General features: G+C 43.3%; 1 protein-coding gene across 1 annotated transcript in view; it reads left to right on the top strand.

Moving 5' to 3' along the window:
- Ddah1 (dimethylarginine dimethylaminohydrolase 1) overlaps nt 1-17,177 on the top strand; it is a 130,261-nt gene that overhangs the window by 74,024 nt on the left and 39,060 nt on the right. Inside the window, exon 2 of the mRNA XM_021662987.2 lies at nt 16,558-16,657. Coding sequence (XP_021518662.1) covers nt 16,558-16,657 — 100 coding nt within the window. The remainder of the gene's footprint in view (nt 1-16,557; nt 16,658-17,177) is intronic.

Below are 17,177 nucleotides of genomic sequence, written 5' to 3'. Positions count from 1 at the left end.
CATCCGTTTATTTGTTTTAAGACCTTTCACCTAGATCAGTGGTTCTCAAATTTCTTAATGCTGCAACCCTTTGATACAGTTCCCATGTTGTGGTGATCCCCCAACCATACAATTATTTTGTTGCTACTGCATGACTATAATTTTTCTACGTTATGAACTGTAATGTAAGCATCTGTGTATTCTGATGGTTTCAGGTGACCCTGTGAAAGGGTCTTCAATCCCCCCAAAGAGGTCGTGACCCACAGGTTGAGAACCGCTGATTTAGATCCTGTCTGCACAATCATAATGAGTAGGCAGTAAGTAACCCTTCCTGCTAGAGGGGGATTTTTCCAAGCCTTGCTACCAACAGACACCACTCCCCACAAAGACAATAAATAAGCAATGACTACAAGATTGTCTTGTCTGCCCTCAAACTTAACTATCGAAAGGCTTGTATGAGGCAAGTTTTCTGAAACACTTCCAGCATATCACAATCTAATTGCTCCCTGGCTCTTGGTTTTGGGTACAGTTGCATATCATTCACTCAGGTTTTTTTTTTTCTTTCTAGTCTATTATTTTCGAAGAAGACCAGACCAGCATATTCAGATCTGTTGACATCTCTCCATTTGAATAGATTCAAATTCAACAAAGCCAAAACAGAATTTTTACATCTTTCTGCTTTCACTTTATTTTCTGATTTTATATCAGCTTGACACAAGCTAGAGTCACTGGACAGAAGGCAGCCTCGTTGAGAAATGCCTCCGTAGTACTGGCTGTAAGCAAGCCTGTAGGGTATTTTCTTAATTAGTGATTGATTGTGGGAAGGGCCATCCCTGGGCTGATGGCTCTGGGTTCTATAAGAAAGCAGGCTGAACATGCCAGTAACAGCACCCCTCCATGGCCTCCGCATCAGCTCCTGCCTCCAGATTCCTGCCCAGCATGAGTTCCTGTCCTGACTTCCCTTGATGACTGACAGCGATGATGAAGTATAAACCTCTTCTCCCCAAGTTGCTTTGGTCATGGTGTTTCGTCTTGCAACAGTGACCCTAACGTAGACACTTATTCTCCTAAGGCCCTGCCTTTTCCTTATGATAAAGCCGTACCCTCGTCTACCCCATTGTTCACAGCAAAAACCGAAAGTCATCCCGATCCCTCTCCTTCCCTCTCCACAGCTTAATCTACCAATCCCTGTCAACTCCCCTGTCAAAACAGAAGCCAGATTCAGGCACACTTACTCATTCCCGCTGTTACCACTGTTGTATGAACTTAACCCTGTCATCTCTCACTTAGACCATGACACTGACTCTCCATCAACTTCCTCACTTCCATTTGTGTCTTCCTGTCCACCTTCTACGGGGCATGTTTTCAGAATTATCTTTGTGAAATAGCTTATCTCACTCCTCTCTTTCAGACTCTTTAGTGGCTTCCTATACACTTAAAATTCCAGCCCTGTATGCTGGTTTACTGTGGCCTGACCTCTTGCCACACTCCCAGTTTTCTAGAACTGTCAGAAGAAAGTACAAAAGTCTGGGAGCCTTAAATCAACAGAGAATTATTTCCTCCCAGGTCTGGAGACTAGAAGTCTAAAATAAAGCTGTCTTTCCAAAGGTCTGCTGGGTTTCTTTTGTTGTCTCCTTTTCCTCCTTTGCTTTCTCTTCCTTCTTCATTTAATATTTATTTCGTTACTCAGCCTCAGATGTCTGTGCACACACACATGCATTTTGATGTCTGTATCTGTTGCTTATTTTGGATGGCATGCGCAGCAAACTTTTATGGTTCTCAGCTTTTTGGAAAATTAGCTTAAAATTGTAGAACAACTTTGCAGGAAGTTGTGGGTTCTAGAAATTGAGCTCGTGTCACAGGCAGGCTTGGTGGCAGCTGCTCTACCTGCTGAGACAATCTCACCAGCCCAGGGCTGCTTTCTTCTGAGGCACCTCTCCCACTGTCCTTGACAGTCCTCTTCCTTTGTAACTGTGCTCTACACTCTTCTTGTGGGACTCGGGTCACTTGTGGGAGCCCCACTGTAATGGCCTCATTTTAATACAGCTCGCCCTATGGCTATATTTTACACTAATTTCCCTTGTAGAGACGATGTCAAAATAACAGCCACATTCTGAAGTACTGGGCGCTTTCACCATGGGAACTTGGCAGGGACACAGCTGGTCCGTAATGTGCACCCTCTCACTTCAGCCTCATACTGCCTACCTTTCTTTGCCTTGAACAAGCTAAGCTTGTTTCTGCCTGAGAGCCTCTGCAGCAGCTCCTGTTGCTCTACTGACTGGCAGCAGGCTTGGCCTTTCTGGTTATTCTGGCTTTGACACAAGTGCCACATTTTCTGAAAGGCTTTCTTTCCCTGGCCTCCCATTAATTTTATATTGCGATCCCCTGAATTAAATCTCTGTCCAGCACTTACTATTATCAGATATTTTTCCATTTATTATTTATTTCTTGTCCCCCACTGTGTCAAAATAGACACAGTGTTCCTTTCTTTTTGATCTTCTTGACCTGATAATAGGACCAAGTATATTTAAAATAATGGGTCAATATTTATGGAATTACTAGGTAACTGAGTCAAATTATTGGAGAAAAGTGGCAGTTTTGTCATTGTTGAAACCAAAGGACTGAAAGATACTTCTCTCTCACTGGGAAGTATTAAAAAATAGAATGAATCTCCCCACCCCTAACATATATAAGGTTGTTTATATATCATGCTGTTCCATGCCTATACCATGCCTAAATAAACTATATATTTTTACCTCGTGCATAAGAGTTTTTATCTCTAGAAATTATGTCTAACTCAGAGTTTTTCAGCTGTTTGTTAGTACACATGTACAGAGAGTTGGCCAGGCATGCTGTTACATTGGCATGATGTTCAAGGAGAAAGAGAAATACACAGAAAGAATGGCCACCATGCCCGGGATAGGAGCAGAAATATATAGGAAGGAGTCTGAGACAGGAGAATTACTGTGAGTTCAAGGCCATACTGGACAGTACAGTGAGTAGTTGTAGGCCGGACTGGGTTACAGTGTGAAATTCAAAAGAAAAAAACAATTGTATCTATGTGTCATGAAGACAGCACAGAACAGGCACTGACTATGTAGGCCTGACGACCCAAGTTCAGTCCCTGGAGCCCACATAGTAGAGGGAGGGAAGCAATATCCAAAAGCTGTCCTCTGACCTGCACACATGCACCACTCCCCCAGAACAAAAATGTAATATTGAAAACTTGGGGGGGGGTGCTCCGTGGTGACTTAGAACCTATAATGTATTAATTGTGCCCTGAAATTCAAGATGTTTCCATACTTTAGCTCTGTTTGCTTTTATGTTATAAATGGCAGTGGGCAATGTTTCTGACTTCTCAAAAAACCACGGCATTTTGATGGCTATATCTGTTGCTTATTTTGGATGGCATGCGCAGCAAACTTTTATGGTTCTCAGCTTTTTGGAAAATTAGCTTAAAATTGTAGACCGTTGTCATGTTCCTGATTTTTAACATGCTGAATTTTGCAGGCCTTTTGGCAGCTGACACTTATTTCCGTTTGGCCTCTGGTGGTAGAGCACAATTTTATTTGTCCTTCTCAGGCAAAATGTCAGTGGCTCTTAGTTGCTCAGTACATGCATTGTGGCATGATTGTCAACATGGACCAAGAACACTTGACTGCAAATGTTTTATGTCATGAGAGCTGTCCAGACTGATGGAGTTCTCTTTGCTTTCCAAGGGCAAAGCTGATTGTCACTTTGAGCCTTCTTCCCGGAGATGGTCTCAGCATTACATCTTTATGGAAAGGCTTTGGTGTCTCTAGAACGTTGTCATTGTTTCTCCTGCCAGTGAAGGAGTCTCTTCTGTTTTCTCAATGTGGTTTTGTTACCTCTGTGTACTCTAGGCCCAGTGGTTTTCCTTCTGCATTTCTGTCTACCCTTCCTTGATGCCTCATGTCCTACAGATGTGCGCTATGATGCACAGGTGAGTGCTAGACTCTCAGCTGGAAATTCTGACTTTCGGAATTGTAGCAGTTATGTCCCATCCACAGAACTGAGAGGAAGAAATCCTTCCTATGGCTTGTTTAGTTTTCTATAAGCAGGTGGGTCTTAACTCTGGAGAGATGTTAGAAGTATCATTTGATCAGTGATCTTATCAGCCACTAGAACAGACATTGCCAGTTCAAATCACATCTTACATAGTGTATAGTCTGTGTGAATGTGTAAGAAAGAAAAACTTCTCCCATTAACAATTGATTCTATTCCCAGAGTTAGTATCCGTTCCTTAGGTGGTGGTCTGTTACGAACTCTTTGGATATTGCTTATCAATATTTATCATACAAGTGAATGAGTCTTTTGCTTTTAGCTACAGCTAATAGAAAATGCAAATCAAATTGCTTAGGTAATAAAAGTTCTCATCTATCAAGAACTGCAGATCCCGAGACTGGTAGATTCAGCCCTTCAACAATGTCAGGGGCCAAAGAGTCTTTCCATCTCTCTATCCGGTTGCAGCTCAGTGACTGCACCAATTCTAGGCACAACATCCATATTCATAGCATCCAAAGGAAGATGAGGGGGTTGTTTCTTCCTATGGCTGTGGGAACAGCACAACAGTTTTCCTGTTACTGGTAAAAACTGGGTCACCTGGAAAAAGAGCTGGAGCTGACGTAATTGACCTAGACTGGGAGGTGCTTGGAGGGACACATGCAGTGTCAAAACACTTTAATCAGAAGTTGGCTCTCGGAAAACAAGCTTAAATTTCACATGTAATTGATAATGGAGCATCTGGGATAGTAAAGTCACAAAAGAGTCCAAGTTGTAATCGTTTGATGGATAGGTTCTTAGTTCTGATAGGTATAGATTCTAAGTTAAAGAGACGGGATAATAACAAATAAGCCCTGTCCTGTGTCACAGGACAAAGGCACCATTCCCTCAGGAGAGCACACAGCAGGACCCTCCATGAGAGAAGGAACTGGGCTTTCTTATTGCAGAACTCCAAGGGAAAGAACCTCCATGGTATCCAGGATTGCAGTCTGAGGGAGGACTGAGCAGAAAAGATTATGTGATCCTGGGTAGCAGAGTATGGGCATGGAGCTACGTAAATGCTCCATTCTTGGGAAGATCGGGCCTGAGAAATGGGTAAGGAATGAACCCAACATTAATGAAATCGACATGATGTGTAGATATATGAAAATACACAGAGGTTGACAAGCAAGAGGAGTCATTTGTCTTTTCATAGAGCATCTACCAGCCAGTGACTCCTTAGCATAAAGGAGCTGTGATGGGCGAGACTCCAAAAAGAAAATGTAATTATCAGTTAATGTTAGGTCGACACCCACCTTCTTTTCTATCTAGTTTGTGCAGCAGAGATCTGCTCATCTCTGAGGACACCCATCCCACTGGAATTTTAAAATTCACTTTGGCTTTACTCCCATCTTTCCTCCATCCGTATATCCAGCCTCTTGCTGCTGATTGAATTTGCTTAAACACCAGAGTACTTGACTCATGGATAACCATCTGGAGTGTTTTCAGTAAACTCAATGGGAGGAAAATACAATCACACATTTGCGATTGCCAAAAGCAGCTTTGAGAGTACGACTCTTAGAATCTAGAACAGGAAATGACTTCATCTTAACCTCTGCCCCCTCATATTACAAATACAGGTACAGAGATGCTGAATATCCTGCTTAATTTTTAGTGCTTGTCACCAGAAATAAAATCAGTAAGTTTAGAAAGTCAAGAGCTCAGTGGAGGAAAGATGCAACAGATATTTAAGGCTGTGGGAAATGTTTTAAAACATCTTGTTCATGTAATGGTTATTTTTATAAAGATTCAGTAAAAGGAAAAATGAACTATTGAAGCAAGAGTTGTAAATACTGGCCATTCTGTAAATATGTGGAATTCCCAGAGTAATCAGAAGATTAGATGGCATTTATTTAAGCCCATCTGATAACTTGAATTAGTCAGTGATTAAACATTGGCCATTTTTCTAATACAATAACACTTTTGTTAATTTATTAAAGACTCGGGTGAGCTGTTTAGAGTCTGGGGATCATAAAAGAAACCCGTTTTGTTTCTAAATCTAGGTAGGCTACAAGCAGAGTTATTAACTAGTGCAAATGTTTTAATTTTTTAACTTAAATGTCACTTCCTCAAAGAGCTCTTGTCTAAATAATGTACTTGCCTTGTTTCTCAAACATGAAGTGTCCCATACATGACACTAACATAACAAACAAGTCTATATGACTTGTGTGGTTTGATTTTTGTAAACAAAAGACACCATATTGTAATATATGTTTATAAGTATGCGTATATATGCCTGAGATGGGGGTCATATATATTTTTATTAAATTAAAATGTAATTTGACAACTCATACATGCACATAGTGAAGTTTGCTCATTTCTGCATCATTACCCTCTCCCATCACTCTCCCGTACCCACTGAACTAACTCTTCCCACCAGGTTGTCCTCCTATTTTCATGTCTCTTTGTTTGTTGGCCAATTTGTGACTCACTGGACTTAATTAGGGTGGCTTACATGAGCTTACCGCCATGTGCAACTTAAAGACTGTCTACAGCACTGAAGAAAATGGCCATCTCCCCCTCAGCAACCAGTAACTGCCAATAGCTCTAGTAAGGGGTAGGAACTGATGAGCCCCTCTCGTCCCTTCCTCCCCCATCTGTGCTGGAATGCTGAGGGGCCAACTCTTGTGCAGGTTACCACAGCTGCTGTGCCTTTGTGAGGGCAACCAGAGTCAGCTTATCACAACACTCTTCCCACTCCTCAGCTCTGACCCTCTGTGTTCCCTGAACCTTGGAGGGGGTGACATACCTATCTTCTATGGCCACTAACCACAATCTATGATGGTGCTTAGTTCTCCATAAACATTCATTATTTACTGAACTGAATGAGTGAAAATAGATTGGGGGGATCCAAAGTACACTTTTAGACACACACTTTTGTTACTTCCTTTGGGCATCTGTTGTTAGGCATTTTTTAATTTGACTGAATTAAAGTGAGCTATAGATTAAGAAAATTTGTGTGTCTAGGTCCCCTGTGTAAGAAATCGGTATCGGCTTAAGACTTCCAGGACCACGGAGATTTATTTGCCCCAGAGGGACAGAGGGCAGGGAATAAGAGACAAAGACTGGTGATAGAGGATGAGAGAGAAGGGGAAGGGAATGAAAGAGCAGAGAAAGGGTGTTTATCTTGGAGGGACAAAGGGTAGAGATAAGCCAGGCCTGGTACATGGGCGAATGACAGTGTATAAAGGTAGAAGGGGAAACCCCGAGTTAGGGCGAGGGGTTAATTAACTTTAAACACCTAGGTGTGTTAATTAGGCTAGCCAAAGGGGCTTTTGATTGCTGGACTTCAACACATTGATAGCTGAACCTTGGTAGTCAGCCTCAGGAGGAGAAAGTGGCCAAAAAAGGGGGTATCAGGAATGTAATCTAAAGGTTGTTAGGAAGGCAGAGGGAATGGGAGAGAAGGACACGAGCTGCCAGGGCCATGCCTATGCTCAAGCTGGCCAGAGTCCCTTCACCCTGAGCATTAAAATGACCTTCTCGAGAATTTGTTAGAAACGTCTTACAAATGGTGCACCATATTCTAAGGAAACAATGCGGAAATAGTCATATGGTTTTCTTTTTGGTTCTACAAAGAACTTTCCAAATACAGGCTTAACTAAGACCTATTTAAACTCAAGAGTTCCTGTATTCCTTTTCTATTGCTACATAGTAAATTACCTAAACACAGGGCATATCTGTCTATCACCTCAGTTTTTGCAGGTCACGGGCCTGGGCATGATGTATCTGGGGTTTATGTTCAAGGCCACACAAGGCCACAGTTAAGGTGTTTTCAGGACTACATTCTTTCTGATAAGAGATTTGATCCTTGATCAGAAAGATCTGTCAGCAGCAGTTCCATGTAGTGGTCAGACTAACAACCTGATTTAGATGGTTTTGTTTGTTTTCGTTTTTCTTTTTTTGCTTTTGAGGGCTATCAGCTAGCCCTCAAAGACTGTTTTCTCTTCCTAGAGACCACCTCAGAAACCTCTTCTACAGGCACTCTTACCATGGCTGTGACGGTCTATCTGGTCAACCTTGGGAAACAAGCCTCTGAGCCTGTGTAGGACTTTCTAGATTGGGTTAATTACGTGGGAAGATCTACCCTGAATGTGGGCCACACCATCCCCTGTGCTAGGGTTCTAGAATGAATGGACTTTGAGGCAAAACAAATCCTTCCTTCTTAAGTTGCCTCGGTCAGGGATTTTCTCCCAGCAATGGTACAGTAACTAAAAATAGCCTCTTGCTTTTTTTAGAAGCAAGCATCACAACATTTTCCTGACTTGTCTCTAATCATGAAAAGCTCTTTTAAGAGCCCCAGATTAGATCAGGGCCACTCAGGCTAATCTCTGTCTTGTTTAGCTTAAGTCAACTGTTTGGTCACCTAAATTACATCCTCAAAATATCTTCCCTTGTTCTGAACAGCATAAACTGGTCATGAGAGTGGTAGGCCTGTCCCATAAATTAGTCTTTTCTACTCTCAGAGGAAAAGTTTTCACAGGTTAGTTAAAGATATAAGAAGCAGCAGTTTTAGAGTTCTTCCTGCCTCTTTCCCAATGTGGCAAAAACCCTTCTCATCTTTGGAAGCTTATCATACTGTTTTCGGAGATGTTTAAAGCGTCTCAATTTTTTGTTTTTGTTTTTTGGAGTATATCTGTGTATTCATTTTCTTTTGTAACTTCATTGTATTTAAAATACATTGTTGATCACTTAAAAAATTTTTTTGTACAAATAACTACTCACAGTTTAATAACTGAAAGAGTAGCTCCCCCAGACGTACTAGGTTCAGTTGGTGCAGTGCTTAACAAAGCAAAATTCAAAGTTCAGGATCTTTAGAAACCCACCTCAGGTTTTGACCACTGTCATTTGGCCTTCAGAATGTCTGAGTCCACATTCTTATTCAAATAAACAATAGTAAAGACAACTCATTTCTGAGTGTGTTTAGGGCCTCACCAGCCTCGGCACTTTGGTTTCCGTGTGGCTTCATAGGAATAGCTGCCCTGGTTACTTCTTGTTAATGACACAAGCTTCAGAGCACCCTAGACGTTTCTGTCTGAGCTCTCTTGTTTACCTCATGTGTGACTTCATCGGGCTGCCTACCCCACTTGGTTTCCTCACCAGAGAAACAGGAACGATGCTAGGACATGCAGTATCAGATTGTGAGCCCCTTCTGAATCAAGCATGCGCTCTCGGTAGGGTGCCGGGCATATAGGAAGATGATATATGTTTGCAATCATCATTACTAATTTCCTCCTTAAAGCACAGGAGATTGAAGAGGATTCTGGTGTGGCTTCAATTAGGAATGAAGTATGATTTTTGTATTAAACTGCTCTTTGATCTTTTGTTTTAATACTTTTGGTTAGTTTTAGTAATTTAATGAACACATGTGGAAAATCTAGAAAATCAACCGCTGAACAAACCCAAGGCATCCCAAGCCTGAAGGGTGGTGGTTAATATGTGGATTGTCCTCAGTCAGTGTTTCCTGGTGTGGTTTGTACATTCCTCTCGTATTACTTCATGCTCTCAATCACTCTGTAACCTGACATCCTATAACTCAAATATACAGAAACTCCCATTTACTGCTGATATGAAGACCATCGCAGAATCTAAAGAACCCTCGACATATGGCCTCATAATACCAAATTATCTTAAATGTACAGAATTCAAGAGATTCTCTGTTCAGATGCTAACATGGGCTATGCTCATGTGAGGACATCAGCCTTACAGTGCAGTGAAAGGGCAATGGGTGTGGACTCACAAGATTTGACTCAGATGTCAGTCAATCTCCCTTAGCCTCAGTTTACTCATGCAAACTAGGTATCCTAATGCCTACCCTTACTCCCTTTTAGAATAATTGCAAACATCACAAAATAATCCTATTTTATTGTCACTATATAATCTCAAATTGTGTCTAGCCCACTAAATTTCAAATTTCAAAGCATGGGCTTTGAAAATAAAAAGCACTCCATAGTCTGATAAAAGTAAGTTGGTATCCACTCAGTGTTCGCTGGTATCCGTTCCAAGACGGATTACATGAGAACGTGTATAGGAAACCATGACAACAGACAAAAAGCACTGACGTAAAAGTAGCCAAATGTACTAGGCCAAGTAGCCACAAATGTGCTGATTATCAAAGAATATTAAAGTAGCATAAAGAAATGACAATGTGGCTTCTCAAATGTTGCCATGGATGACATGGTGTGGCTTTGATGCGTCAGCAGGTTCCCAGCCAACTGTGCCCTGACACACGAAAGGGAAAGGCATGACATAAGCGTCTCTAGAAGCTTCCTCAGCATCGCCCTCATGTCGCACTTCACAGCCAAAGACACAACAAAAATCGGCAGCCAGAGAGGGAATCAAGCCGTTTCACCACCTGAGAAGCAAGGCCACTGCCGCTGGCCTCTTTGGCTAGCGTGACAGCATCGCGTTAAAAGCTCTCTAACATGAGTCGCGCAGACTTGTAAAGTTAGGTGGGTGTTGAAGACAGCGGTGTTACCGAGCTTTCCACTGCACAACAAACGCTTGCGATGACCAGCTTGTAAAGAGAAAAGTTCCTTCTGGGTCACAGTTTCTGAGGCTATGATCCAGGATCAATGGGTCTTGCTTGTAGCCTTCACCCAGGCAGCATAGCATGGTAGTTTTGGCTCATCAGACATCTCACCCCACCCCACGGCTGGGAGGTGAGAGGGAAGAGGAAGAGGATCGGACTGAGGTCCCCATGTCTCGGCCAAGGGTGCACACCCCCCAGAGTGGCCGGAGCCCACTAAGCCCACTGTCATGAGCAGGCCACTCTTTCCAATAGAACCGCGATCTAGGAGCCGTGGGCCTTCGCAGGGCATTCTGGATCCAAAGGATAGCAAATGAGTGAGGTTGCTGGTGACAGCCCAGGACAGAACCGAGGGTGGGGTGGACATGCCAGCGATAGCCAGGTCCGCTCAACTGCAGTCACGCCATCTGGCAGTTCCTCGGACAGAAGCGGCTGAAGGAGAGGGTGGCTCTGCAGACAGGCTGATGCGTGTTCTGTATGAAAGTATGGCTCAGAAGTATCTGTCCATCAGGCGCCTCGAGCTCCTGTTCATAATGTCCAGAGCCAAGAAGTGAAACCTCCTAAATAGTGTTGCTGAGAACGCCCACTAGACACCCACCAACTGTGGAGGGGGTCTGCTGGAAAACACTGGTGCTGAATAAAACCCAGGCCATCAATCGCAGTGCTATGATGAGCTATTCTGACGCAGCCTTCCAGGACAATGCCACGAGGCTTTATGTCTAATTTGTTTTTACTTCATCTTAGGGAACATTTTTTGGTTTGACTTTGTTTATGTTAAAGGGAAGAAAAGGACAGTTGCTGTTAAAAGATTTTGTATAGTGATGAAAGTCTGCATTTGCATCTTTCCTTTTGAAACGTATTCAAAATTGAAACTACAATACGTTATTTTAGAGTAAAATAATAATACCACAGACTGTGGGTTTTGAGCTCAGCGTGCCAGGCAGTGAGCTAGGTGCTTCCAACACGTGGTCCCATTTGTGAATCGCATAGTCCCCATGACGGAGAAAACATCACCCCTTTACAGATCAGGAAACCACAAGTTGTATTACTCCTTCGCAGCAGTATTCAATTGTGAGGTGCTGTCCATGAGGGCTCCAGAGGCTTGAAGGGACAAACTAAGATGGTGATGTCAACATGGCAGGACAAAGGAAGAAATAGAACGAAAGCCATAGAAGAAGGAAGGAGAGGGAGATGAGAAAGATGAGAAAGGAAGCCAGGCACTGAGAAAGAAAAGGAACTGTAGAGGCTACAGTGGCCCTGTGCTCATTACTTACTCGGGCTTTGTGGTCATCCCTGATGCCCTTTTGTGGGATTGTGTGGTGAGTAGCATGCACTGTCCTTGACACGATCTGGAATCATGGAGGTGACAAGCTTGGGGTGTGGGTGTATGTGCTGTGAGGGATCGGCTGACTAGGCTGGCTGACCTGGGAAGACTCACACTGAAAGTGGGCAGCGCCATTCCCTGGACCTGGATCCAAAGCTGCATCAAAGTAGGAGGTTAACAACACCAGCATGGTCAGTGTCCTACCTCCTGCCACTGTGAAGCCTCCTTCAGGCTGGGCTGGGGCCTCCAACTATGAGCTGGAATAAGCCCTTTCTCTCTTTCAAGCTGCTTTTCATCACAGCAGCAGGAGCTTGTTGCCTTGGGTTGTTTTTGTGGATGGTGGTTTGTTTGTTTGTTTGTTTGTTTGGGCATCGGTACTCTTTTTTTGTTGGTTGGTTGGTTGGTTGGTTGGTGGTTGGTTGGTTGGTTGGTGTTAGGGAAATCGCTCTGTGTGAACCTCGCTGGCCTAGAGCTTCACAGGTAGCTTAGACTGATCTCAAACCCGCTATCCTCCTGTCCCATCATCCTGTGTCTGCCTCTAGAATGATGGGATTAAAGACAGGATGCACAGCGCCCAGCCTGCCTCTAGAATGATGGGATTAAAGACAGGATGCACAGCGCCCAGCCTGCCTCTAGAATGATGGGATTAAAGACAGGATGCACAGCGCCCAGCCTGCCTCTAGAATGATGGGATTAAAGACAGGATGCACAGCGCCCAGCCTGCCTCTAGAATGATGGGATTAAAGACAGGATGCACAGCGCCCAGCCTGCCTCTAGAATGATGGGATTAAAGACAGGATGCACAGCGCCCAGCCTGCCTCTAGAATGATGGGATTAAAGACAGGATGCACAGCGCCCAGCCTGCCTCTAGAATGATGGGATTAAAGACAGGATGCACAGCGCCCAGCCTGCCTCTAGAATGATGGGATTAAAGACAGGATGCACAGCGCCCAGCCTGCCTCTAGAATGATGGGATTAAAGACAGGATGCACAGCGCCCAGCCTGCGGTGCTTGTTCTGCGGGGCGTAAGATGTTCCCACCTCTCTTGGTGCCATACCTGTCAAAGGTTGGTTCAAAGGACAGAGTATAAGAAGCGTGCCTCAACACGACAGCTTCCCGGAGCTGGGAGGAAGTAAAACGGGCACGATTTTAGCACGAACGTGCTCTCGCTCTGAGCTGGCTTGTTGGAAAGACTGCTGCGGTTTCATTTTGTGGGAACCGAGATGGAATCTGTCGCACAGTCGTAAAACATGGAGATTTGTCTAAATGTAAGAAAGAGCAACAGCGTTTTTTTGCTTGTGGGTCAGATTCGCAGCCTGTCACCATGTGAACACAGGCTGGTAGTTCACCAAGATAACAAAAGTTGTATCTGATGTTTATTGTGCAATTACAGTTCTGTGTGTTATAAACTTTACGTGAGTTTAGCGGTCGGAGGAAGCTTAAGAAGTCGTTGGTAGTATAAATAAATACCCACTTTAAAGATGAGCACACTGAGGCTCAGAATACCCATAAACCTAGGCAAGAGGGGTGGCTTAATAACTCAAAGCACTTGTTGGTCTTCAGAATAGAGTTGGATCAAAACCTAAGGTTTCTCTGGTTTCTCCTTTTAATTTCTGATCTTATGTGCTGGCAGAGGGCGTTCAGCTCAGCCTTAGAATCAGTGCTGTTTGTTCTGATGGCTTCCCTGCGCAATTTAGAGTTCCACTCCTGTGAAAACACTCTGCAAAAGGTAGAGTGCTGGTTGCTTCTGCCTTTTTTCCCTTCCTGAACGTAAATTAAATCAACATTAGCCATGTCTGTGTAACCGTGCAACAAGCAGACTGTTGAAGCTTCATGGTTGGATCTGTTCCTATAAAAGTTCCCCCTCTGTCAGTACACTTCATGTTCTAACAGCCCAGGCAGCTGGCTTGCTCCAGGCTGCTGTGTCAGGGACGTGCTGGGCCTATTGTAGGAGACTTGGTGCTTCCCTGGAAATCTGTACCGGGAGAATTCAGTTCTCAGTGGACAGCCAGTAGCATCCAGCTCTTTGGGGACAGCCTGCAGGGCTCGGTTCTTCTCTTTTGTTAGACACCCTCCCACCCAGAGTTAGCACCCCTGGCTTGATGCTGCGCAGCCCTACACCTCTCAAAACTGTCTACTTCATGTCTAAAGTTCTTTAAACTCATATGCATGCATTTGGTCCTGAAAGTAATCTAGCACTATCTTCATGTATGATGTAAACCTGTCCAAACGACTGGTGATAAAACAGCAACAGAATACTTTTTAGAAGGCGCTTGCACAAAATCCAGGTTTAATATAATGCTGGTATACCTGGTTTCATGTTTAAGAAACCACAATATTTAAGCCTCTGAAATCATTTTCTCTTTAGCATTATTTTATCATTAATGTCCAGCAGTTCCTTAAACCTATGTATGCACTTAGTGTTTCCAGAGGGGGAAAAAAAATAATGTCTTATTACATGATCCTGACCAATCGCTTTTCAAAACCAGGAGAAAATAAACCCTCAAATCTGAAACACACCAGACTTGGAAGTTGGAAGGAAGTGTTTCAGAGACCAGTGGAAAGTGACAGCGCCTTCCTTGTTTCTGTCTTTAACTCTCAAGAATTTGAACTAAGTTCTTGAGATGCTGAGCCATTACAGAAGCTTTCTCAGCGGAATCCGTGTTGCTGCCAAATTCCCAGTTATTGAAATGTTAACTTCTGCCAGAAGCAGGAGTGTCGGTGATAGAAACCCGGAAACCGAGCTCGGTTCTCATGCCCTCTGTAGTTACGCTCAGTGAATTTTCCACAGACGCTAACGCTGACAACAGGAGCAAACTGTGTGTGAGAGTGTGTACGTGTATGTGTGCAGCTGTGTTTGTGTGCATATGAGTGTGTGTGTGCACTTGGGTTCAGAGGCTCATGATTCGTGGTAAATGTTTGGCTCCTGTTCGTTTGACATGACGTTCCCCTTCCTGCTGAAAGAAGTCACTGGATGTATTTACTATATAAAGACAATTTTATCCGTGGAAATAGTTTTTATTGTTCTGAGTCACTCTGGTGTGTGGAAATGTAACTTGAGTTCCCGGACAAGGATGAGGTGATGTGTTTATTTTCCTTTATCCCCTCTTTAATGTTTTTGAATGCATGAATGTCAGTACTGTCAAAGTATTTCCACATTTTTATTAGTTGAGAAGCAGCTCCTCTAGTGATGTCTATTCAGGGACAACCTACCCTGTGTCTTCAGCATTTTGGCAGGAATGCCTGTTCTTCCCAGTGTGCTGTGACCTGTCTCTCTCATATCCCTGTTCACCTCGTCTTAATAGATGATTACTATTTTAAAGGTTACACAGACCTTTAAATATATGTATATATTTATACATATATAAAAATATATATAAATATAAAAAATATAAAAATTGTGTTTTCTGAGCTGCTGGAGGGATGTAAATTAAGTTATAAGCTTTCAGAGGGCACACACCTATAACCCCAATACTATGAGGGTCACTAGTTCTCTCTCTGGGTTACCAGCCTAGGTTACCTAGTGACATGCTGTCTCAAAATAGAATAATTTTTAAAATTAAAAATAAAGTAAGCCCAAGCAGTAATTCTAATTACTCTTTTCTAATTCAACCCAGAGTGTCTCCACGATGGACAAGGCCAGAGCCAGGGAGTCCCTGAACTGCATTTTCCGATAGTTTGATGACAGTGACTGTGCTTGTTAATAACATCTAGGGAACTAAGTTTGAAAACATACATGAATATAAATTTTAACAACAGGATAGCTGAGAAGCCTTGGGTACATGGCATTTTACAAAACATTTCAAGGAAACTAATGACTGTCTTCCGTCTAGACTGAAATACCAAGTTGCCGTCACTGTTCCGTTAGTACTATCAGTGTTCGTGATTTTGACTGTCTCACCTGGGCTCAAAATTAATTCCTGCACTTTCTTGCAAGGACAAAAGAACTGGGTGAGGGCCCTAACTAGTTAACCTTCTTAGGCAAGAAAATGGCTAACATACGCCACAAGACTGGTTCTCAACCTGTGGGTCATGACCCCTCTGAGAGTTCAAATGACCCTTTTATGAGAGTCACATATCAGATATCCTGCCGATCATATTTTTTTACATTATGATTCATAACAAAGGCAAAATTACACTTGCGAAGTAGCAACAAAAATACTTTTGAGGCTGTGGGTCACAACATGAAGGATTTTATTAAAGTTCCTAGGTTGCAGCATCGGAAGGGTTGAGAACCACCGCTCTACAGGAAAAGTAAACAGATTTTGCTTAACGTTGAGACAGTGTATCATTCTGTGAACCAGGCTAGCTTTAAACTCTCAGCAGCACTCGCCTCCCCAGCCCGGCCTCAGAGAGCCTCCAAAATCCTGGGATTACAGGCTTGAGCCACCACACCCAAATCCTTAAACACGTGCTTCCTAGAGAATAATTTCTCCTCTTAGAAGTGATCCTGACTGATCCTGCCTTCTGCTGTATAGCTGTACTACACACAGTCCCATATCTACACAAACGAGTGTCACTGTGTGCGTGTGGGGGTCTGAGTGCGGCTGCGGGTGGCTGTGTACCACCAGGAATGTGGTTCCGTGCTGACAAGTTCCGGAGAGTTGGTTCTTCGCATCAGGGAGTGGTTGGCATTAACGCGAAATTGTTTTGTTTTCACCAGGTTGACATGATGAAAGAGGCCCTGGAGAAGCTTCAGCTCAACATAGTAGAGATGAAAGATGAGAATGCAACCTTGGATGGCGGGGACGTGCTGTTCACAGGTACACGCTTGCCGGTCTTCTGCTCTAACACCTGACTCACGCTTGCTTCCTTAGCGGGTTTCTTTAGTCGTCAAATTAATGAACACTAAGCACAGGGATCTGAAAGCGTTCAGATAGTCGCAGTGAGGGGGGAAGATGGGCACAGGGATCTGAAAGCGTTCAGATAGTCGCAGTGAGGGGGGAAGATGGGCCTGCCGCTCGGAGATGACCATGGTAGTCTTTAGACGGGCTTCACGCTTCCTTGCACAGCAGCTCTTTTCTACCAGAACATTTGTGTGCAGAACTGTTATTCTTTACAGGAATATTATGGACATGTAGCATGTTTGTCTATAATTGGGTTTATATGTTGCATTGTATTTCCATTGTGTAACCATATACTCGGTTTGTGCTAAAAGGTTCTTCATTCAAAATTAGCGTCATTTACAAATAATTTCTTTCCAGATGGCACGATGAATTCAACTAAATTTCTATGCAAATTGATTTGACTTTATGCCAGCATAATTCGTTGAAATACAAATGT

The sequence above is a fragment of the Meriones unguiculatus genome, chromosome 10 (genome assembly GCF_030254825.1).
Source record: "Meriones unguiculatus strain TT.TT164.6M chromosome 10, Bangor_MerUng_6.1, whole genome shotgun sequence".
Classification (NCBI taxonomy): Eukaryota; Metazoa; Chordata; class Mammalia; order Rodentia; family Muridae; genus Meriones; species Meriones unguiculatus.
Note: the sequence above shows the minus strand (reverse complement) of the source record. Positions and strands in the feature narration are given on the sequence as shown.